Genomic DNA, 22,978 nt, shown 5'->3' with positions numbered 1-22,978 from the left:
GCACGGGGGGCCATGGGGTCATGGGGGGGCATGGGGTATGGGGGGGTTTGGGGGGGTGTCAGGGGTTTGGGGTGGCGCTGCCACCACCATGAGCGCAATGGGGAGGGCACTGATGGTGGGGGGCATTGGGGGGGTTGGGGGGGATTTGGGGGGGTCAGGAGTATGGGGGGAGTTGAGTTTGGGGGGTCCTTGGTGGGGGGGGGCATGGGGGAATTGGGTTTGGGTGGGATTGGGGGGTCCTTGGGGAAACGGGGGGCTGGGGACATGACGGGAGTTGGGCTTGGGGGTGATTGGGGGGGCCTCGGGGGGGAATGGGGGGCATAGGGGAATTGGGATTAGGGGGTCCTTGGTGGGGGGGGGCATGGGGGAATTGGGTTTGGGTGGGACTGGGGGGGTCCTTGGGGAAACAGGGGGCTGGGGGCATGGGGGAGTTGGGCTTGGGGGTGATTGGGGGGGCCTTCTCTCTCCAAAGAAATATTCCTTCTGTCCCTGCAGCACCCAGAGGGTCGGGGCAGGGACTGCGGCTGGGGGATAGAGAGGGAGACAGGCAGGGGGGACGGAGGTGAGGTGCAAGGAGCAGAGGCAGAAGGGACTAACTCCACGCAAATAAAAGAAACTGGCTTTCATTTCAAGGAATACAATAAAGCACAGAGGGGACCTCGTAAAGCAGAAATGTCTCTGGGCTATGACTCATTTTATCTCCTTGGGATTCAGCACAAGGTTGCGTCCCGCTGCGGGAAGTGATGAAAGAAAGGAGACTGCAAAAACCCTTTCCACACCCTGGGCAGCTTTGCCATGCCGGCAGAAATGTCCTTAATGTGCTTTCAAGCAATTTTATTTTTTTTTGCTGCAACTTGGTAATTTATGAAAATAGGAAATGGGGAAGGGGGGTTGAAAAGGCTAAGGGTGAAGGGTAAAACCCGTCGCTGATGCTCCTCCACAGCAGCCACTGGGAAAACACGTTTGGTCTCCACCTCCCTACCTGCCCCCAGCTGCAAACCCTACAAAAATACCATTGACCCACACCCAAAATAGGAGGAGCAGGTGTGGGAAGGAGAGGGCCGGGAAGGGGTTGGGTCTCAAGGGGTTTCCACTCACCACCAGTGTGTTGACACGAGGCAGGACCTCAACAAAGTGAGATAACGAAAAATCCCCAGCACCCAATTTCACCACTGGGTTGTTATGGGGAGGGGGAATGAGGCTGAGGGTCTCCCAGACAGTCACACCTGTGGGACCCCAAATCCAGCCGTGCCCCCAGCAGCTCAGCCCCTGTTTAAGGAGACCCCAGAGGAGTTACCTTCCTCGGAGACCATCTGGCGATGTTAAGGCCCCCCCCCCCCCCCCCCCCCCGATTACTAAGACTCCCCCTCCCCAAGCCATTAAGGACCCTCCCTTTTAACCCCATTTTATCCCCCAATTTAACCCCCCCCACTTTACCCCCACCCCCCCCATTTTACCCCCGGTCCCCCCCCCCCAATTTACCCCCAGCCCCCCCCATTTTAACCCCAGCCCCCCCCATTTTAACCCCCCTTTAACCCCAACCCCCCAAATTTTCCCCCAACCCCCCCAATTTACTCCCCCTTTACCCCCAACCCCCCATTTTACCCCCAGCCCCCCATTTTACCCCCCCCACTTTATCCCCAACCCCCCCCCCCACTTTACCCTCACCCCCCTTGTCCCACCCCCCCCAATTTGGGCTCCCCCATTTAACCCCCCCCCTCATTTTACACCCAACCCCCCCACTTTACCCCACCCCCCCATTTTACCCCCGGTCCCCCCCCCCCCAATTTACCCCCAGCCCCCCCCATTTTAACCCCAGCCCCCCCCATTTTAACCCCCCTTTAACCCCAACCCCCCAAATTTTCCCCCAACCCCCCCAATTTACTCCCCCTTTACCCCCAACCCCCCATTTTACCCCCAGCCCCCCATTTTACCCCCCCCACTTTATCCCCAACCCCCCCCCCACTTTACCCTCACCCCCCTTGTCCCACCCCCCCCAATTTGGGCTCCCCCATTTAACCCCCCCCCTCATTTTACACCCAACCCCCCCACTTTACCCCACCCCCCCATTTTACCCCCGGTCCCCCCCCCAATTTACCCCCAGCCCCCATTTAACCCCCCCATTTTACCCTCACCCCCCTAATTTGAAACCCCCAATTTACCCCTGAACCCCCCCAACTTACCCCTGAACCCCCCCAATTTACCCCCGACCTCCCCCAATCTACCCCCACCCCCCCATTTACCCCCACCCCCCCCACTTTTACCCCCCCCCATTTTTTACCCCCTCCACCTGCGAAAATGCCGCCGCCGCCTCCTCCACGCCCTCCGCCAGCATCTGTGCCAGCTCCAGCCACACCTGGAGGGGGGGGGAGGCGAAAACCCACAAATATGACCCCCCCGTGTCCCCCCCCCACCCAAAAAATCGTGTCCCCCCCCCCCTGGGGCGGGGGGTCCTCACCCCCCCATCCCCATGTACCCCCCCATTTCCCCCCGGTGCACCCCCAGACCCCCCCCCATCCCATTGTACCCCCCCCATTGCCCCCCCCATGTACCTTGGGGTACGCAGGGACCCAGGACCCCCCCGGGGACCCCCCCAAGCCCCCTCCCCGAGGAATTGGGGACCCAGGACCCCTTCCAACCCCCCCCCAAGGACCCCCCCGTGTTATTAAGGACCACCCCCCCCCCCCACGGGCATATTAAGGGACCCCCCCCCCCCCAAGCCATTAAGGACCCTCTCCAGGACTCCCCCCCCCCCCCCCAAGCCCCCCCCCCTCCCCAAGCCCCCCCCCCCAGATTACTAAGGCCCCCCCCCAAGCCATTAAGGACCCTCCCCGGGACCCCTCCCAACACCCCCCCCCCCCAATAAATTAAGGACCCCCTCCGGGCATATTAAGGACCCCCCCCCCCAAAGCCATTAAGGACCCTCCCTGAGACCCCCCCAAGCATATTAAGGACCCCCCCCCGGGCATTAAGGCCCCCCCGGGATATTAAGGAACCCCTGGGATATTAAGGCCCCCCCCATGGATTTTAAGCCCCCCCCCCCGGGCCTTTAAGGACCCCCCGGGCCTTTAAGCCCCCCCCATGGACTTTAAGCCCCCCCGGGATATTAAGGACCCCCCCCCCGGGCCATTAAGCCCCCCCCCGGGCCCACCTCGGCCTCGCTCCGCCGGGGGAGGCTCTCCCGCAGCGGCCGGGCCTGGAGCTCCGGGAGGCCGAGGGCGGCCTGGGCCCGCAGCGCCGCCAGCAGCGATCGCTTCTCCCGCAGCGACCAGGCCGCGGCCCGGGGCCTCCCCGCCGGGGCCTCGGCGAAGCGGGCCGGGACCAGGCGGGGCCGGGGGGGAGGCTTCATGGCGCGGGGAGATGGCGTCAGGGCGACGAAACGGGGTGGAAACGGGGGGAGCTGGGAGGGAACGGCCCGCCGGGGGGTGCTGGGAGATGTGGTTCGGGGGGGGAGGAGAAAGGGACAGCAGGTCTACCCAAAGGCTGCTGCTGGGAGGCTTCATTAGGGGCGTAATTAGGGTTACGTTTAGGGTAGTTTGGAGAAAGAGAAGGCGCAGGGTCCTGTTGCGTGTGGGGCTGTGTAAAGGCTCCCAAAGGGAGATCAGGTCTACCCAAAGGCTTGGGTTGGGAGGCTTAGTTAGGGGCGTAATTAGGGTTACATTTAGGGTAGTTTGGAGAAAGAGAAGGCGCAGAGTCCTGTTGCGTGTGGGGCTGTGTAAAGGCTCCCAAAGGGAGATCAGGTCTACCCAAAGGCTGCTGCTGGGAGGCTTCATTAGGGGCGTAATTAGGGTTAGGGTCGGGGTTGTTCAGAAAGAAGGCGCAGAGTCCTGTTGTGTGTGGGGTTGAGTAAAGGCTCCCAAAGGGAGCTCAGGTCTACCCAAAGGCTTGGGTTGGGAGGCTTAATTAGGGGTGTAATTAGGGTTAGGGTTAATATCCTGGGGGGGGGGGTTGGGGGGGTCCCAGGGAGGATCCTTAATGGCTTGGGGGTGTGAGAAACGCTCCGTAGCCAACAACTTGGGCTCAGGCGAGGAGCTCAGCGAAGCAGGAATTTATTCGCGATCGCAGTGGCGGGCGCCCCACGAGCAGGAGCGCGCCTCCTGGTCCCCAAACCCAGTTTACATACTGTTTGGTGCCGGGACCCTCCCCAGTTTCCCCACTGAGTGGGCAATCCAGGCTCACAATCTGTCTGATGCTTCCCAGACAATGCCTGGCCTTCAGTTGCCGGCCTGTTTTTGGGATGGCAATGTTTTCTCCCCTTGTCTGCCTTGACTTAACACAGCGATTTCCACCTGATCGCTCTAAGGAGGCTGGGTGTCTGCATTTTAGGAGGTCACCTGCTGAGCTTTCTTATCACTGTAAGCACATCTCAATACCCCATTCCTTCCTTCTGTACCATGTAACACTGCAAAAACAACATTTCCATTCCCACAACTCCCCCCTTTTCTCTTTTTATAATTTGTTGATTTTTGCAAAATTTTTTTCTCTAAGGTGTAATTTGGTAGATGTCTTCCTCTTCTTCACTTTCTTTGCTTTCCATTTCCTCTAATATCATTATCTTATCTGAGCAGGGTGGTGGATCCACGGTCATTTGTTTCGAAAGTGCAGTTTCAATTAACCGTTGGACAAGTCCCCTTACACAGGGGATAATGCAACAACCAACGGCTGTCAAAACTCCTGCTACGACAATCAAGGACGTAAATACGGACACTACCATCCCTTTCCATTTACCAAACCAAGATTCCAACCATCCTGTGATGGAAGGGTCTGCTCCTGAGTTTTCTGCCAATTCACTGGCAAGGGTGGTAAGCCCTTGCAATGCTCTAGTTCCTGTGCCATCCGGGGCAGCATTGTTAGGGATAAAAGTACCACAACGGCTGCCCAGCATCACGCACACACCACCTTTCTCCGCAAGCATCATACCTAATGCTATTCTGTTTTCCCAAGCCATTTTGCTGGTGGCATCTAGTTGTTCAGCGATTCCCCTTATCGCATCTCTTGTATAGTTTATGAATCTCTGCTGATTATAATAGATATAATGAATCCAATCCACATTTTTATTAATTGTTACCCACCAGAACAGTGACTCAAACCCTGCAGCAATTTGATTCCTGGCTTTACATCAGGAACTCCTCTAGGCACCCCAATAGAATCTACGTACGCTCTATCATCAAATGATACTCCTAAGCTTCTTTTACTTCTTCTGGGTATTTGTGATGTTTCTCTTTCAAATGCCAGGGTGAAGGGTATAGCTAATTGAACAAGTGCACAAGTGCCTCCCCAGTTAGATGGCAGGATGGACCGTAAGATCTTCCCTCCGCAGTACCACCAGAGATCTGCCCTGGGGATGTCAAATCTTGAATATTTTCCCATCAAGTCCTCGGTAGCATTCAAGGTCCTCGTGCACAAGGCAAATTCTCCCAGATGCTGGTAGCACTCACACCCTGCCGTGAGAGGCAAGCTGTATGGTTACCTATAGCTGTGGAGAATGCAGGGGGAGCCCTGATATTGCTATCGTGCAAGGAAGGGAGCAGCAAAGAGAGAGACTTACAGGCCTCATTTCCCCAGGCAGGCTTTTCTGGGTACAATGCAATCGTACATCGCATCCCTCGGGAGTCCTCGGTCCACCCCAATGGGCAGGGCACCATCCGGGCTATCGGTCGTCCCGAGGCACAAGCATAGCAATCGCTGTGGTTGAGACTCTGGACAGCAGATTTGACCCATTCTATCCAGGCATTCACATCCCCATACCCTGTTTCAATCTCAAATGTTTGAACTGCCGCATTTCAAAGAGGGCCTCCTGTTTTCTCTCCTGTTTTCTCCTTGAGTTTCTCCCTTTCTCTGATGGCGATAGAGGATCGTTTCCATACAGCTATTCTCAATCTGGCTGTTGGGTCTCTACCAGTTATTTGTTCTCTCTGCTCAATTGTCCTTGGGCATTTAAATCTCCACAAGCTAACACCTCACAAGCATCAAACATGACTGATTGTGGTACATAACCCTCTGTCACATTCACCCATATTTTTATGGGGTATCCCGTCTTACTATTATCTGGTCATGCCTTTTCCAAGTTGCCAATTGACCAAGGCTTTCTCTGAGGCCTACAATCACTAAAAACAAAATTAATAATTGATTTTTCCCTGTCATTATTTTTAAACCTTAGGTTTCCAAATAATTATCAATACAAAGAATAAGATATACACTACTACCATAACAACCCCCCCTTGGGAACACTTCAATTCACTATAGGCCAGTCCTTTCTCTCAATCACAAGTCACGCTCATTAGTTACCTGTGAAAATAAAAGGTTAGTTTACAATCGCAAGCTCTTATCCCGCTCAGAGTCCACTATGAGATTTTTCTCTTCGATTTCAGCTTCCAACAAGTCTTCTGTAGGAACAGCTTCCCAGGTACTAGGGTCGACGGATGCCTTCACTCGAGTATAGTGAGTCCAACCTTTTTCTGCAGTTCCTATGGCTGTTTCAGTGGTTAGTAGTACTTGGAAGTGTCCTTCCCATTCGGGCCGGAGTTGATCCTTTCCAGGTCCGAATCAGGACCCAATTTCCCACGGGTCCTGAGAAATGACAAAGAAGAGGACAACCCCAGAATACAGTTCTTAAGAAAACTCTTGTTTCGAATTGTGGTATCTCATCCCTTCTGCCCAGATAGGGTAATCCGAACAGCATCTCATACGGTGAAATTCCTATATGTTTCTTGGTGCTGTTTGAACCTGTAGGAGTGCTAAAAGTAAACATTTTACCCAAGGAAGTTGGGTTTTTAACGCTAATTTAGTTAATTGCTTCTTTAATGTCTGGTTCATTCGCTTTGCCTTCCCAGAAGAGGAGGGGTGCCAGGGGGTGTGAAAAGCCCACTCAATCTCTAAGGCCTGCATTAACCCTTGCAGTACTTGTGAAGTGAAATTATTTCCTTGGTCTGAATCAATGTTTTCAGCTATCCCATATCTAGGGACTGTTTGCTCCGGTGATACCTTAGCCACCGTGTTTGCAGGGGCAGATACAGAGGGGAAAGCTTACACCCATCCAGTCACGTGGCCAATTAGGACAAACAAGTACTTAAATCTCCCTCCTTTAGGTAACTCAGTAAAGTCTACCTGTATACTTTGGAAAGGTCGAATCCCTGGCTCCCGTCCCCCTCTAGGTCAGTTACAAATGACCTTTTTATTTGCCTTTTGACATATGGTACATCCTCTGCATATTTGCTTCACTAAAGTGTATATTCCTACACAGACATACTTTCTTAGCACAACATCACACATTGCTTGCATCTCCCAATGACTCTCTTGATGTAAAACATCATATTTGCCTCATTGGTGCTTTATTCAGCATTTCTCTCCCATCAGGGAGTATCCATTTTCCCTCAGGCTTCGTGGCTCCCGATTCCTTAAAGAAATCTCTCTTAAAAACTTTTTAGTTCTTTCTTAGTTTTCAACAATTCCCTGAATCCTCTCTGGATTTATTCTCAGTTTTCCCTCAGACATTAGATGCCTTAAATACCTGACTTCTCTTTCTACGTATTGTAATTTATTTTTCAATGCTCCCAAGCCCTGCTTTCCCAGAAAGTTGAATAGCTTGTTAGTAGCTTCCTTCACAACTGTTTTCTCCTGTCCTGACAATAAACGATCATACACGTTTTGTAACAGAAATTCCTCCTTGGGAGGTTGGAATTGCTCCAAAATCTGTTCTAGAACTTTGCCCAAATTAGTCGGTGGCCCTGTAAACCCCTGAGGTAAAAATTCCATATGTATTGTTGCTTCCGCCCCCACTTCAGAGTCTTTCCAGTCAGAGGTGAAGATATCTTTGCTCTCAGGGCCCGAGAGCACTCCATTAATACCACTGTTATTCCAGTCTACCAATTTACTATTTGAATGCCCAATTTCATCATCAAATCCCTTCCCAACAAGTTAGTCCCTGCCTTGGGTACATACAATAATTGCCCAGAGATCATTTTATCCCCTAGTCTCAGCTTGGTACCCCCCAAAGGTGGCACTGTTACCCCAGCCCCTTCTACCCCCATCACTCGTTAGGGTTTCATTAGTTAATTTAATCCCTGATACTTTACAGGCCAGCAATGACCTAGCTGCCCCTGTGTATTGTGTTTGATGGCGAGGTTCGGGAGGGGGCTGCAGTGGCAGCCCCCACGAGGAGAATCCAGAAACCGCCCCGTGGCAGATAAGGGACAATTTCACCCGGCCCCAGAGGGGCCCACCGCTGCCCAGAGCCAAGCCATGAGCAACACAGTCCGTGCCTCTGTGAGAGCACATCCACGAAAACGAACAAACAAACAAAAACCTGCTGCTCAACAGCAGCTGGGAGAGCGAGGAGCGAGAAACCTCCCCGCAGACACCAAAGTCAGCACAGACGGAGGGGGTGGAGGCGCTCCAGGCGCCGGAGCCGAAGCCCCCTGCGGCCTGTGGAGAGGCCCCTGGTGGAGCAGGCTGCCCCCCCCGTCCCCCCCTTCTCGATACTTGGGAAACTGACCAAACACCACAGCAAATATACCAAAACCTCTAGACTGTTACTTAGATAGTGCCTACACCCTCTTTCCCTGCTCGTTCAACTTTCCCAACTCATTCAAAAAACAGCTCTGTCAAACATTACATACCACACCTTTAACACCTTCCATAACCCTTTTTAACGCTTCTTGTCTTTCTCCAGCCTGTACTTTCACCAAAGTCTCAGTCATTAGCCAACTTAATTCCATACCTTCCTTCTTCCACTCCGGATATTCCTACCTGAAGTGGCCAGCCTGCCCACACTTAAAACATCCCATCAAAGCCTGTCCCTGCTAAGATTCAGGCCACAACACGGGTAGCTTTCCTTGCCTGCCATTCCTTCATCTCTCTTCCTCTCTTTTCCATCCTGGCCCTGACTCCCCCTGAAGATTTTCTTCCTCTTTCTCCAACCCTCTGCCTGACTACCTGCTACGCTGTCATGTAACGGGGGGCAGACAATGGGACGGAGGGCAACAGGGGACAATTTGGGGGTTACGGGGGGGGGAAGCCCCTCTCTGGGGGCCAAACGCCCCGGGGGGGGCCCCCGCACCCCAAGGCCCCCCCCCAACGCCCCCCCCCCAAATCCCCCCCCCAGCGGGCGCTGGGCCCCTTCGTGTTCCTGCTCTTCGGGGCGCTGCTGGGGGGCTTCGCCCTCTTCACCTTCCTGCGGCTGCCCGAGACGCGGGGGCGCCCCTTCAGCGAGGGGGGGGGCGGCCCCCCCGGGACCCCCTCCCTGCTGCTGCTGCCGGGGGGGGGCGGCGAGGACAAGGCCAGCACCGAGCTGCGGCGCCTGGGGGAGGGGGGCGGCGACGAGGAGCCCGACTGAGGGCGCCCCCCCCCGAAAAAAAAGGGGGGGGCAAGTGAGAGGCCCCCCCCAAAAGAAATCGGGAGGGGGGCCTCAGATAGGCCCCCCCCAAAATAAAGAGAGGGGGGTCCCAACTGAGGCCCCCCCACCATAAAAATCTTGAGGGGGGGGCCCCAATGAACACGCCTTCCCCCCCAAAATATGGAGGGGAGGGGCCCCAAATGAGACCCCCCCGAAAATCTGAGGGGGGGGCCTCAAGACCCCCCCCCCCCAAAATATTTAAGGGGGGGCCCCAAATGACCCCCACCCCCCTGAAAATATGGAGGGGGGGCACCAAAAGAGCTCCCCCCCCCCAAAATAAATTGACGGTGGGTCCCAAATGAGCCCCCCCCCAAAGAAATTTGAGGGGGGGGCTCAAATGTGACCCCTCCCCCCCAAAATTGGAGGGGGGGCCATATGTGAGACCCCCCCCCCCCCCGAAAGAACCGGAAAGGGGACACCAAATGAGCGCCCCCCAGTAAGGGGGGGGGGGGCTCAAATGAGACCCCCCCAAAAAACAGAATTTAGGGAAATCCCCACCCCCAAAAACAAACAAACAAAAAAAATAAAAACAAAATTTGGGGAAACGGCCCCAACATTTGGGGAAACGGCCCCAAAATCCGGGGAAACGGCCCCAAAATCCGGGGAAACGGCCCCAAAATCCGGGGAAATGCCCCCAAAAAGCTGCTGCTTGTGACGCAAAGGGGGGGGGGGGGGGGGCACGGGGACACCCCCTTAAAAAGAAAAACAAAAACTTTTGGGGGGAAATCGCCCAAAACCTGCACTTTGTTACCCACGTTTGAGACCCCCCCCCCCCACTGAAACCCCCCATATTTGGGGAAATCCCCCCAAAAGTCCCAAAATCGAGGGAAATTCCCCGAAAACCGCTGCTTGCGACCCCGTTTAGGGGCCCCCTCCTCAAAGAAAACACTAAGTTTGGGGAAATTTCCTCAAAAATCCTCAAATTTGGGGATTTTCCCCCGAAACCCGCTGCTTGTGACCCCAATTAGGGACCCCCCCCCGAAAAAAAAAACCAAATTTGGGAAATTTCCCCCAAAACCGCTGCTTGTGGTGTGCCTGTAGGATTCCCCCCCCCAGACCCCAAATTTTGGGTGAAAATCCCCCAAAATCCCTCCCCGTGACGTCACTTTTAGGATCCCCCCCCCCCCCCCGAGACCCCAAAATTTGGGGGGGAATCCCCCAAAGCTGCTATTTGTGCCCCCCCCACCCCCATTTTGGGGTGAAATCCCCCCGAAGCTGCTGCTGGGACCCCTCAAAACCCCAAATTTGGGGAAAACTCCCCCAAACCCATTTGTGACCCCAGTTACCCCCCCCCAAAAAAAAACAACCCTTATTTTGGGGAGAAATCCCCCAAAACCCGCAGTTTTGCCCCCCCCCCCTTAAAATTTAGAGGAAAATCCCCTAAAAAAATACATTTCTTACCCCTGCGCCCCCCCCGACCCCAAATTTTGGGGGAAATCCCCTAAATCCCGCTGTTTGGGACTCCCCCCCCACACCCAAACGATTTGGGGGGGGCATTTTGGGACCCCCCTTTACCTAAAACACCCTGGGGGGGGCATTTTGGGGTCCCCACCCCCACCCTGAATGATTTGGGGGGGGCATTTTGGGGCCCCCCCCTTACCTTTATGGCCTTGGGGGGGGGCATTGTAGGGCCCCTCCCACCCCAAATGATTTGGGGGGGGATTTTGAGGACCCCCCCCCCCACCCTAAATCATTGGGGGCAGATTTTTGGGACCCCAACCCGCACCCTAAATAATTTGGGGGGGGGATTCTGGGCCCCCCCCTCCCTTAAACACCCGGGGGGGGTATTTTAGCCCCCCCACACCCCCAAAACGACTTGGGGGGGCATTTTGGGGTCCCCCCCCCACCCAAGTGCCTCGTTCTCCCGGGGGGGCCCCCCCACTTCTGCCCCCCCCCCGCCTGTACATAAACGCCACTCCCTCCCGGACCCCACCGTGGTTTTTTTTGGGGTTGGGGGGCCCCGAAAACAGCCCCCACCCCCCCCTAAAATTTGGGGGAAAATCCCCTAAAAAAATACATTTCTTACCCCTGCGCCCCCCCCCGACCCCAAATTTTGGGGGAAATCCCCTAAATCCCGCTGTTTGGGACCCCCCCCCCCACCCTAAACGATTTGGGGGGGGCATTTTGGGGTCCCCCCGCACCCTAAATAATTTGGGGGGGGGATTGTGGGGTCCCCCCCTCCCTTAAACACCCGGGGGGGGTATTTTAGCCCCAAAATAGGGGGCCATATGTGAGCCCTCCCCCCCCCCCAAAAAAGAACCAGAAGGGGGGCACCAAATGAGCGCCCCCCCCAATAAGGGGGGGGGGGAGTCCTCAAATGAGCCCCCCCAAAAAAGAATTTAGGTAAATCCCCCCCCCCCCCAAAAAAAAGCCCCAAAATCCAGGGAAACGGCCCCAAAATCCGGGGCACGGCCCCAAAATCCGGGGAAACGGCCCCAAAAGCTGCTGATTGTGACCCGTTTTGGGACACACCCCCCCCGAAAAAACCACTAAAATTTCAGGGAATTCCCCCCAAAAACCTCTTCCCCCCCCCCCCCCCCCCTCCAATCAGGGACCCACCAAAAGCCCCGAATTTGGGGGAAATGCCCCAAAAAGCTGCTGCTTGTGATGCTGGGGGGGGGGGGGGGCACGGGGACACCCCCTTAAAAAAAACCAAACTTTTTGGGGGGAAATCGCCCAAAACCTGCACTTTGTTACCCACGTTTGAGACCCCCCACCCCCACTGAAACCCCCCATATTTGGGGAAATCCCCCCAAAAGTCCCAAAATCGAGGGAAATTCCCCCAAAACCGCTGCTTGCGACCCCGTTTTGGGGCCCCCTCCTCAAAGAAAACACTAAGTTTGGGGAAATTTCCTCAAAAATCCTCAAATTTGGGGATTTTCCCGGAAAATCAGGTCCGGAACCCTGAAGTGTTGTTAGTTAATGGGCTGATATCTGACGTCAGCCAAAGGCAGAGAGGAATCCCTGAGGCACTGGAAAATGTAAAGGCTGAACATGCTTGTTCTTTTAGGCACTGAGCTGCACAGGAATACACAGGGTCACTTGCTGCTGACACATTCACTCTGGTCTTGGATGGTTTGTCAGGAATTCCTTGTACAGGAGGCTCGTAGTAGGCCAGGATATCCTGACCTTGCTCCACAGCAAGAGCTACAACGTCAGTCTCAGAAGTGCTGTAGAAAATCTGCAGCTGACCAAATCTTCCCTCACTAAAAGACATTATAATAAAATAAAGTTCTGTTAGTTGACAAAGGATGTCTAATATTCTACATGTTTCTGGGTTAATAATAGAAGTGAACAAAATCAACTGACCCTTTCTGAATTGCTGAAAAATTCCAAATAACACATCAAAATGCATTCCCTTTGAAACTAGTACCAGAATAACTGAGTTATCTTATTTTTTTGTGGATAGCAAGTTTGATTATTTATAGCTTAGGTAGTAGTCTGTTAAGAATGCATATTTGTAAACATTTGGTTCTAGGAGTTAACTTAGTCTTCTTCAGGACTTGGCAGCTCTCCTTACTTGCAAGGAAGAAAAAGCCGGTGACACCCAGACTTATCATCCTTCCTCTAGGATCACATGCATAAAACCTGTTTTCCTTCTCTTATTTTCATCCTGTAAGGGCTGGCCATTTTGTCCTCCTGTTCAAATCACAGGAACAGGCTACCATGCAGGTTTAAATGATTTGATGATTAAACGGACAAAATGAATAGTACACTGTGTACGCTGAGTTTACATTGTGCATTTCAATGTATACTACGTTTAAGTAATTTATGTAATACACAGACATCTACTTCAAAAACAATGTGTTTGAAATGAAAATACATTGAGATGGCAGATCAAAGAATTGATGCACATATTTTTATGAGAGGAGCATGAAATTTGACATTATAGTGGAAACAAAAGTGAAGAATAAATAGTAATTACAAATAAAGCAAACATTATACAAACCTTCGCCTGACTGTTATGTTTGCCAGCAAATTTCTTTCTAGTGGCTCCTGAACTCGATATAAGGATTGATGAAAGAAAACTGTGCCATAAGGATTATCATTGGCAGGTATTATAATACTTGCCACGCCATCTAACCCAATAGCACCACCATTGGAGGCCTGAGTTAATTCTACACGGACAATCTCAAAGAGAAGAAAAGAAAAAGAAGTAATGCAGCTAGACAATTTGTGGTTTTTCTAACAATAATTACAAGCAAAGTATAACATGAAATTATAGCACCTTCCTGCCGGAACATTTCTTGTTTTCCATCATACATATTTCTAGAACAAGTCAAAATTAATACCATCTTCAAGGAAGATGTAAGTGCTTGACTTACTTCTTCTGTTTCTGGAACATCATCAGCCAGGATTTCCAATAGTAGCATCTGAAAGGCTTCCCCAGGGGCAAAAGTAATATTGCCTGAGGCAACCTGCAAGTCCTCATCAGCAGGGTGTCCACCAATGGTAGCAACCCACTCAACAGTAACGTTACCAAGTGTCCCAGCATTGCGGATTACTGGCAGATTTATGGGTACTGATCCAGATTCAGGCTCCTCCACAGTAAATTCGGTCATCTGGAACACTGAAGTGCAGCACAAAGAGGTGTATTTCATTAACAGTAATATTTAAAATAAAAACACCATCCTAGTTACTGAAGTATATATTTTATTTCACTTGATTGCATTCATTTGCACAATTAAAAAAATGTTAATCAGGTTTAAACTTCAAATTGAACTTTCAGTATCATTTTATCTGCAAATAAAATTGGCATGAAAATTCAGCCCCCACCCAAGAGTTTATTCCAACGTATCCATTGTTCAAGGCTAGCCATGATCTAAGTTTTTAGAAGACGGTCAGAAGGTAATTTTTCCCAGTGAGGAAATTTTTTATCATTTTTTATGTCACGTATGGAAAAAATGTGTCAACATATTCCATCTAAATTGTTTCAAATATAAGTCTTTCTTGTATAAAATCTTTAGTTGTTAAGAATGAAGTTAATGAATTATCCATGTGGAATTATTTACTTTTGTCAATTTCCTTTACATTTTGCTGATAAAATGGAATAACTGAAATAAAGTAGGGTACTAAAGGGAGAAAGAGTAAGTCAAATAAAATGGCTGGAAAACATACACCAGAAATACTGAAATAGAAAAAATAAATAGAAAAGATAAATTTCTAAAATGTCATTAAATTTTTGAAATTACCATTTTTTTCTCAAAACCTGTGTAATGAAACTATTTTTGGAAAGTGTCCACAATCCATTTTACTGATAATGATAGAAAGAAGAAAAACTACAATAACTAACAACCAGAACATACAAGAATGCAATTTAAGTCATATTTGTACTTTCCAATTTCCCCAGATATTTAAACCTGCTTTGCCTGATTATTTTGTAAAACAATGACACTGCACTATCTAAACAGGTTTTGGCATGTAAACTTAAGCTTCAAGCTATTGCAGAAATGCAACATTTAGAATAGATAAAAAAATACAAATTAAATTAAAATCCATCCCCATTAGGAGACTCCAAAATCCACCTTCGTCTCACAAAATCTTGATATATAAGTTGACTGAATGCTTCAATTTCGCTATATAAGGGCACCATTTGCCCTTACTTACACGTTTTAATTTAGTTTATCTTATTTTGTCCTTTACTGTGTTCATCCAGACTTCCCTTTTTGTATTCTGAAAATTTTTATTCCATTGCCCAGTAATAACTCACCCACAAATCAGCAGATTGCTACTGGACAAGAGAAAATATGCAAATAAGACTCATTTACCAAAGGATCCAAACGGGTCATCAGAAGCCTCAATGGTTATGACTGCCCTCGTCAAAGATCCAAGCAAGGCTCCTCCTGTCGTTTGATTCAGCAGCTGAACATAAAAGGACTCCTCAACTTCAGGATTGATATCATTAATTATATAAATTGGCACAGCTTTACTTGTTTCTCCTTCTAGTAAGACAACATCTGATGAGGCTACACTGTAGTCCTCACCTAGATTTGTACATGAAAAAATAACAAAACAATCAAAACACAGAAGAATATTAAGGCATTCTGGTTCATTATGAAACATCACTAATGTTTATCAGCACTAATATTTATCTGTTCTTTTTGCATTCCCTTGTGTTCATATGTTGGTGTGTTTTTTTGTGTTTTTTTTTTTCTTTATCTTCATACCCAGAAAATACAATTGTTTATTTCCTAGTGCCTTTTAGATATCTGGATGGATGAAAATAAATCTCATCTTGGCCAAAACAGAGTTTACACTGTCAGTCCAAGAAGCAATTACAAAAGGTCCATTATTATCTTCCATTGAGAAGATCACACAACTGTGACATTTCTATATTTGATTTCTGATAGTTGTCTGGCTTTCCAAGAGATAAAATGAAACAGAAGTACCTTTTTCAAAGGAGATTTTACTAAAGGACATAAGGTCACTCCTTCCCTCGTGGAGCTTTTCAGGGATCACCTGAGAGCTTTACCTTTCATTTGCAAAGTAAAAGTCTTCTTGAATTGTGCTTAACATTTGTCTGTTTCACAGAGGAGTCACCAGCTCTCAATTTCCCTCCAAGAAACTCAAATAAGCCATGTATGGTAGGTTGAAATATGTACAAAGGACTAAGTACTAGCTATATATACTACTACAGGATTTTTTATTTTATTTTATTTTTTTGAGAAAGTGAGTGGCCACCAGGGAAACAAACAGCCAATTCCTTTCCTTAGTTTTCTTGCTAGATTCTTCAGTGATGATATCTCTGAGTTTTTTTAAATTTGATGTAAGGTCTCTTCTATAGGACCTGAATTCCTGTCTCCTAAGTACACTCAGTAAGTATCTCACACTTTGGTATTTTTTCTACTTGTTTTACTAGACTGCATTCAATACACACTTGCTTGCTTTGGTTACTCGAAGCATACAGTATGCTCTTTCTGGTTTAACACAGAATGTGTATTTCTGCTATTTTGATTTCTTACCAGCTGTTGCAGTTATTGGCATAGCTTTGAATTTCACAGAAACATCTGCAAAAATTCCCCCAGTTCTGGTCACGTTAATGATTGGTCCAACATAATTTTCAGCAACTCGCACAGCTGAAGCTGAAAGCTGAAGTGTTCCAAAAGCATCATCATTGGCATTGATAATTACATGAGCTATAGTCTCACCCACTGATCCAAGACGAGGAGAATTTACAACTGAAATATAAAAAAAACCTCTTAGAGCAAGCCTGAAATGCCTCCTATATATGGCTATACTGTTCATATACATACACCTGAGTTTAGTGGATGGCCACTACTAGCTTTCAATAAAATTTTCATTTTAGATTTGGACAAAATATAACTACAAACTGCACAAGCATATTTTTGATGTTTGAATTATATTATGTCAGAAAATCCACATTCTTACTAACTTATTATTCTACCCTGCTGTGGAGCATACAAAACACCAGTTCTTTGAAGAGGTGAGGTACTAGCAAAATTACTTATTTATTTGTCCATAGGACAATAGAATTTTACACTAGCAATGATGAACTATAAGTAACCTTTCAGTTTCCCAGTAGAATTTTTTGTAGTGTTTCCCTTAAAAATCAAGATTAATGTGGGAGAGTCATGGGGGAGAGGGAAGGGAAATTAGGCATGCCAAGAAGCTCTTAAGCATAAATAAGGCTGTAATGACCTGAATTTATCTGATCGGGCAAACATCCTCTACGCTAAAAAGCCAGCATGAAGCTGCAATTCTACACCACTTAATGTTTAAAAGGCTTTTTTCGCTTTCAGTAAGTGCAACTAGCTTATTTCCTATCATTGTGCTTTACAGAAACAACAGGTGAGCAGGTATTAGCACACAAAACCAATACAGTAATACAGTTGGCCTAAAACACCTGGGATAAAGCAGATGCAGAAGGGAGAAAGAAATGTCCACCCCTGACAAAATTTTGTGGTAAAGGAAATATATGCTGACACACAGAATCTTCATACTTAATGTGAGATACTCTGACATATAACTTACAGGATTCTTAACTATACAGAGTTAGGCAGAGGTAAAATTTTACTGTAATTTCAATTGCTGCATTTTATCCTATTAAATATAAATATTAGCCTACATATTTAAGCTTTTGGTTTACATATGAAAGACACTTACTTGGCCGATCCTGTACTTTGTCGATCAAAACAGTATTGTTTAGCTCCACAAAAACAGATTCTGACCTCTCAGGATCATAATCATCCAAAATAGGCAAAGATATTGTGGCTTCGCTTTCATTGGCTGCGAAGATCACATAACCAGTAATGGGTATATAATCTTCTCCTTGTATTGCTCTAACAACATCAGGTGGAAGAAAGGGTGACTTTTCATCATCACCTAAAGTTCTGTATGTAACCACTACTGTACCAAGAAGACCACCAAGCCTTACTATTGTCAGGGAGATATTTTTTGTTTCTTCCTCAACTTTTATTGGTCTGTTTCTCTCAGAAAAGATGAACAGTCCATATGGATCATCATTAGCTAAAACTGTTAATGTTGCATTAGTGTGATTTCCAAGACGACCACCGGACACATTGATGATCAAAACTGAAAACACCTGATCCAGTTCAGGCACGTTGTCAGGAGAAACTTGTATGGTAATATTTGCTCTCACTTGGCCAACATCAAATGTTACATTCCCATATGCAGAGACCAGGTCTTCTGTAAGATCACAGACTATGACCCAATACAGAGTCACCTCAGACAGGGCCCCATGAGTTCTCACAACCTAAGTGGAAAACACAAAGATTTATGTATTTCTTTGTACTATAAGAAAGAAGAACATAAAAGTGTAAAATGGCATACAGCAAAGTCACAGAATCACAGAATATCCTGAGTTACAAAAGATCCACAGGGATTATCAGGTCCAACACCTGACTCCACACAGGACCACCCAAAATCAAATCGCATGTCTGACAGAGTAGTCCAAATGCTTCTTGAACTCTGGCAGCTCAGTGCTGTGACCACGTCCCTGGGGAGCCTGTCCCAGTGCCCGACCACCTCTGGGTGCAGAACCTTTCCCTAACCCCCAGCCTGACCCTCCCCTGTCCCAGCCCCATGCCGTTCCCTCGGGTCCTGTCGCTGTCCCCAGAGAGCAGAGCTCAGCGCCTGCCCCTCCGCTCCCCTCGTGAGGGAGCTGCAGGCCGCCATGAGACCTCCCCTCGGCCTGCTCTGCTCTGGGCTGAACAAACCCAGGGACCTCAGCCGCTCCTCATACTTCTTGCCCTCTAGACCCTTCACCACCATAGTAGCCCTCCTTTGGATGCTCTCTAATAGTTTATGTCCTTCATATATTGTAGCACACACAGTGCTAGAGGTGAGGCTTCACCAGCACAGAGCAGAGCAGGACAATCCCTTCCCTTGACCATCCAGCATTGCTGTGCCTTATGCTCCAGAACACAGTTGACCATTTTGGCTGCTAAGGCACACTGCTGGTTCATATTTCTCTTGCTGTCAAGCAAAACCCCCAGATCCCTTTCCATGGGGCTGCTCTTCAGCCTCTTGTCCCCAGGCCTGTCCGTACAGCCAGCATTGCCCCTTGCCAGGTGCAGAATCCAGCACTTCCTCGTTTAACTTAATTCCAGTCAACTGTGACCTCTCCAGACTCCAAGACTATTGAAAAATTATTGAGAGAGGTCTTGCAATGACATCAGCCAGCTCTTTCTGTACTTTGGGATTAATCCCACTGGACCCCATGGACTTATATGCATCCAGCTGGAGCAGCAAATCCTGCACAAGTTCAAAGTTGGCTGGGAGTTTATCATCATCACAGTCCTGAAATTCAGAGCTTTGGGTGTCCCCGAGCCCATCATTGGTGTTAAAGACAGAGGCAAAGAAGGCATTAACCTCTGCTTTATTGGCGTACTTATTTGTGAGGTTACCAACCTCAACAAGTAATGGATCAATGTTTTCTCTGCTCCTCCTTTTGCTGTTAGCATACTTTAAAAAAAGCACTTTTTGTTGTCCCCACAGTACTGGCCAGCTTCAACTCTGAGTGAACATCACCTCTGTAGTCCTTGTTCAACTGACCTTGCTTCCAATGCCCACAGATTTTCCTTTTTCGCCTAAATTCTAGAATAAGATCCCTGCTCAGCCAAGCTGGCCTTCTGCCCAGCTTGCTCAACTTCTGACTCTTTGGAATTGCCTGTTCCTGTGCTCTTAAGAGGTGTTACTTAACTAACCAGCACTGATGGACTCCAATACCTTCAAAAGCAGGTTCCAAGGGGACCTCACAAACTAGTTCACTGAGTAGTCTGAAGTCTGCTGTCTCCATAGCTAGGGCTGAACTTTTGCTGGCAGTTTTCCTCCTATTACCAAAGATTTTAAACTCAGCCATCTCATGGTCACTATGGCCAGGACAGCCTCCAATCACCACTTCACCCACAAGACCCTCACTGTTTACAAGCAACAAATCTGGAGGGCACCTTTCTTAGTCAGCTTCCAGAGTAACTGTACCAACAAGTTATTGTTAACGTGCCTCAGGAATTTCCAGTACCTGTTTGTATTGGCTGTATGGTATTCCCAGCTAACATCTGGGAAGTTGAAGTCACCCACAGGGACAAGGGCAGATGACCTAGAGATATCCCTTAGTTCATTATAGAATAATTTGGCAATGTTGTCCTCCTGGCTGGGTGGTCTATAGCAGACTCCCACAACAACTTCATCTTATTGTTATAACTTATTTCCATGTCCCTTAATCCTTACCCGGAGGATCTTAAGCATGTCATTGCCAACTGCAAGCTGCACACAATCCAGCCCCTCCATTATATACAGTGCAAAGTCATTGACATGATGAGTTAAAAATAAACTAATTTTAAAAACAGTGTAATCTTTATCATCTTAGCTTTGCTGTATTTGTTGTGTCATCAGCACTTACTTTAAAATATTCATACCTCAAATGTAAACAAGTAGAAGTAAATTTAAACTTATATAAAACATTTTAGTTTTAAGCTGAAAGATACACTTTAGAAAGTGAAGTATAAAATGTCAAGACAAATGTACATGATAAAGTTAAGTTAAAATGCTGTAGACCTATTATAAAAATATTGCAGAATGCTCTGTAAAATAGACATAAAAGAGGATTGCATAGCAATATGAGACCCAAAACTTTCTAACCTGCAACATAATATTGCTATCTCCATCTTCAGGCTCAGTTCCATTTACCGAGAGTGACTCAGTACTGAACTCAAAGACGCCATGAGCATCATCAGAAGCCTCAATAGTCACAACGATGTGGGATGCAATTCCCAAGCTGGCTGTAAGTGCAAGTGCCAAAATGAGTTATTTTTTTATACCATCTTTTCTTAAAAGCTAAGGAAGTTTGTTACAAAAAGCACACAGAAAAGCATAACTGGAATATTTCTGCTGTTTTGCATTTTGTGGTGTGTTTTTTTTTTGTTTTAAATGTGGAATAATTATCCACATGGATAAGGAACTCACTTTCAATAATGCAGTCCTGGCAGCCCTTCTATGGAACAACACTCCAAAGCAACATATAAAATGCAAATATTTTAAGAGAGGATCAAAAATAAAATTACTTGTCTAATTAAGGAAAATGAACTAGAATTTAGGGTAGGGGAGAGTTACGTGGTAAAACACAGTGTAAGCAGTGCAGACAGGACAAAAGCAGGTACTATTTTAACTGAAGCTGGAACAAAGAAAAAGCTAGTCCAGGAAATTCTACTACTGTAATGATCATCTTGTGTGAGATAACTTGCTGCTTAGAAAGAGAAAGAGCCTGTCATTTTAAAAAAAATCTGGAAACACAGAAGAGGAAACAACACTTCCCAGGAAGTTCCAAAAAGTGGTTAAACCACAGACTTACTCTCAGGTTCAAACTGAACTCCTTTGTATTTTCAAATAAAACAGAAAATCAGGCTGTCACTGTGGAATAAATTATTTGATTTCGATAATGGGTGCTAACACAATATTTTCAGGTCTCTAGGGTTTAATTCAAAATCCGCCATCATTAGCGTTTCCCTCATAGTAGGTGCTTTTGTTTTCATCTTATTTCTGCATATTGTATGTTTTTAATTTTCTCAAGATTAAATTATCTTTGTTTTCTGTATGTTGTGACAAAAATAGACTTCAAAAATGAAAAATAATCAAAGCATTCTTTTAGAAAAAAAAGAGCTAACACCACTTTTTATTAAGAGTATTTTTGAGATGCAGAGATCAAAGCATAAAGCAAGTGGCAAAAGAAAGTATCAAAACACACAGTCAGGTAATTTTTAAATTACCTTAAATTTAAAAAGTTTCTCTCCTCTTTGCTCTCCAGAAAATTTTACAAAATTTACAAACAAAGCTAATTTTTCTAACTACTTCTGGAATAACTACATTGTGTTCTATAAAAATACAGCTTTGAAGATAGAGAAGCTGTTATTTTCTGTATTACGGTTAGTATTGACTGTTGTTGAAATTAAGCCTTTTTTAAAATGGGAAAGAATGTTTTGACAGGACTCTATGATATATCTCAAACCACAAGCAAAATAACACTATGATAAACTGTGTCAGTAGTGTAGTTCATGAGGGATATTACAGTTAGCATAAAGAAATAAAGATTAATCCAAAATGCTTACCATGCTGATGGACAGTTGGAAGGAAGAAATCCATGTTCCCATCACCACTACCACTGCCATCATTTCTAAAGAGCTCAGCAACTTTAAGATGACAGACATACAGATATATACACATATATACATTTATAAATCAGAGCGCAAGCAAAGAGAAATTTAAACTATTCTGGACAACAGGAAAAAAAGAGGGAAGCACTCTAGGAAGGTATCAACTTTGCTTCTGAAAGTGTACAGGAGTTCTAATAAAGACTGAAATATTTACATATGCCACCTCTTACTTAATTTATGACATTGGAAATAGCAATGGGAAGTCAGAATGAAAGAAAACACATACACATAGTTTATCTTTCCTCTCTTTCCCTCTTTGTGTCCCCATTTTGTATTTCCCCTTTCTCACTCCTAACTGAGGCTTGTCATGGAGGAATCTAAATTGAAAAAAAAAAAAAAAAAAAAGGTAGGGGAGACGATAAAGTCCCTCAAGCTCCTTATTCTAATATTTTCTCACAAAGTGAAAATGTTGGGAAAATCTGCAGAAAACTTAACTAATGGGGACTTCATAAGCTTTGTGTTTGTGTTGGAAAGGCCAAAAAGAAGGCTCATTTTAAAAAGGCTATATAGTTACTGGATTACTAAAGTTAGTTGTAAATTTTCTGTCACAACAATTTGAAAGAGAAAAGTTTGACTCCTTTTAACAAAACAACTATTCAACCAAAAAGACAAAATACGTGAAAAGTCTCAAGACTTTACCAAAAGAATCACTGAGACCATGTTGCACCATAGACACATACAATCATAGCAGAGAGCTGGATTAATTCAAGGAAATCTGATACATCCTCCCAGAAGGGACCACACTTGCAATTTCTGAATTGTTTAAAAAAATAACATCAGTTTAAAAAAAAAAAATCAATTTATGGCTGTCAGTGTTTCTAATTACTTTTCCCTCCAACAAGCTTTACAATCTCCGTTAAAATTTTTCTCAAATGGAAAAAAAAATCTGTAAGGT

General features: G+C 46.9%; 2 protein-coding genes across 7 annotated transcripts in view; both read right to left on the bottom strand.

Annotated features, from left to right (window-relative positions):
* Positions 1-607: 607 nt before the first annotated feature.
* LOC136787904 (snRNA-activating protein complex subunit 2-like) lies at positions 608-3,638 on the bottom strand. 2 transcript variants are annotated; one of them, XM_066985319.1, is made up of 4 exons: positions 3,152-3,638; positions 2,291-2,356; positions 1,099-1,269; positions 608-731 (listed from the first exon to the last, which is right to left on the bottom strand). In XM_066985319.1, exons 1-4 carry the CDS (start codon positions 3,347-3,349, stop codon positions 711-713), a joined length of 456 nt encoding a protein of 151 aa, XP_066841420.1. In that variant the 5' UTR covers positions 3,350-3,638; the 3' UTR covers positions 608-710. The 2 variants fall into 2 exon arrangements, with proteins under 2 accessions (XP_066841420.1, XP_066841419.1); XM_066985318.1 differs by lacking the exon at positions 608-731 and having other exon boundaries at positions 820-1,269; positions 3,152-3,616.
* Positions 3,639-12,286: 8,648 nt separating this feature from the next.
* Positions 12,287-22,978, bottom strand: part of LOC136787892 (adhesion G-protein coupled receptor V1-like) — an 82,963-nt gene continuing 72,271 nt past the window's right edge. For 3 of the 5 annotated variants that reach the window (XR_010826959.1, XR_010826962.1, XR_010826960.1), the window contains 7 exons: positions 21,979-22,059; positions 20,516-20,655; positions 17,519-18,128; positions 16,357-16,572; positions 15,163-15,378; positions 13,344-13,964; positions 12,287-12,600 (listed from right to left, as the gene is read on the bottom strand). Coding sequence is in view for 1 of the 5 variants with exons in the window: in XM_066985288.1 (XP_066841389.1) it covers positions 13,513-13,964; positions 15,163-15,378; positions 16,357-16,572; positions 17,519-18,128; positions 20,516-20,655; positions 21,979-22,059 (1,715 nt within the window). In the remaining 4 variants the exon portion in view is untranslated. Of the gene's footprint in view, positions 12,601-13,118; positions 13,965-15,162; positions 15,379-16,356; positions 16,573-17,518; positions 18,129-20,515; positions 20,656-21,978; positions 22,060-22,978 lie in introns of those variants that run through there. The other 2 variants (XR_010826961.1, XM_066985288.1) reach the window with 2 other exon arrangements.

The sequence above is a fragment of the Anser cygnoides genome, chromosome 31 (genome assembly GCF_040182565.1).
Source record: "Anser cygnoides isolate HZ-2024a breed goose chromosome 31, Taihu_goose_T2T_genome, whole genome shotgun sequence".
NCBI lineage: Eukaryota > Metazoa > Chordata > Aves > Anseriformes > Anatidae > Anser > Anser cygnoides.
This window is presented reverse-complemented; position numbering and strand designations above follow the sequence as displayed.

Excerpts from the sequence above, each read along its gene's own strand:
- LOC136787904 (XM_066985318.1), bottom strand. The coding sequence starts at position 3,349 with ATGAAGCCTCCCCCCCGGCCCCGCCTGGTCCCGGCCCGCTTCGCCGAG. Across the intron at positions 2,357-3,151 it reads CCCGGCGGAGCGAGGCCGAG|GTGTGGCTGGAGCTGGCACA; the intron begins GTGGGCCCGGGG and ends CCCCCCCTCCAG. Across the intron at positions 1,270-2,290 it reads CGGCGGCGGCATTTTCGCAG|GGGCTGAGCTGCTGGGGGCA; the intron begins GTGGAGGGGGTA and ends CTCCTTAAACAG.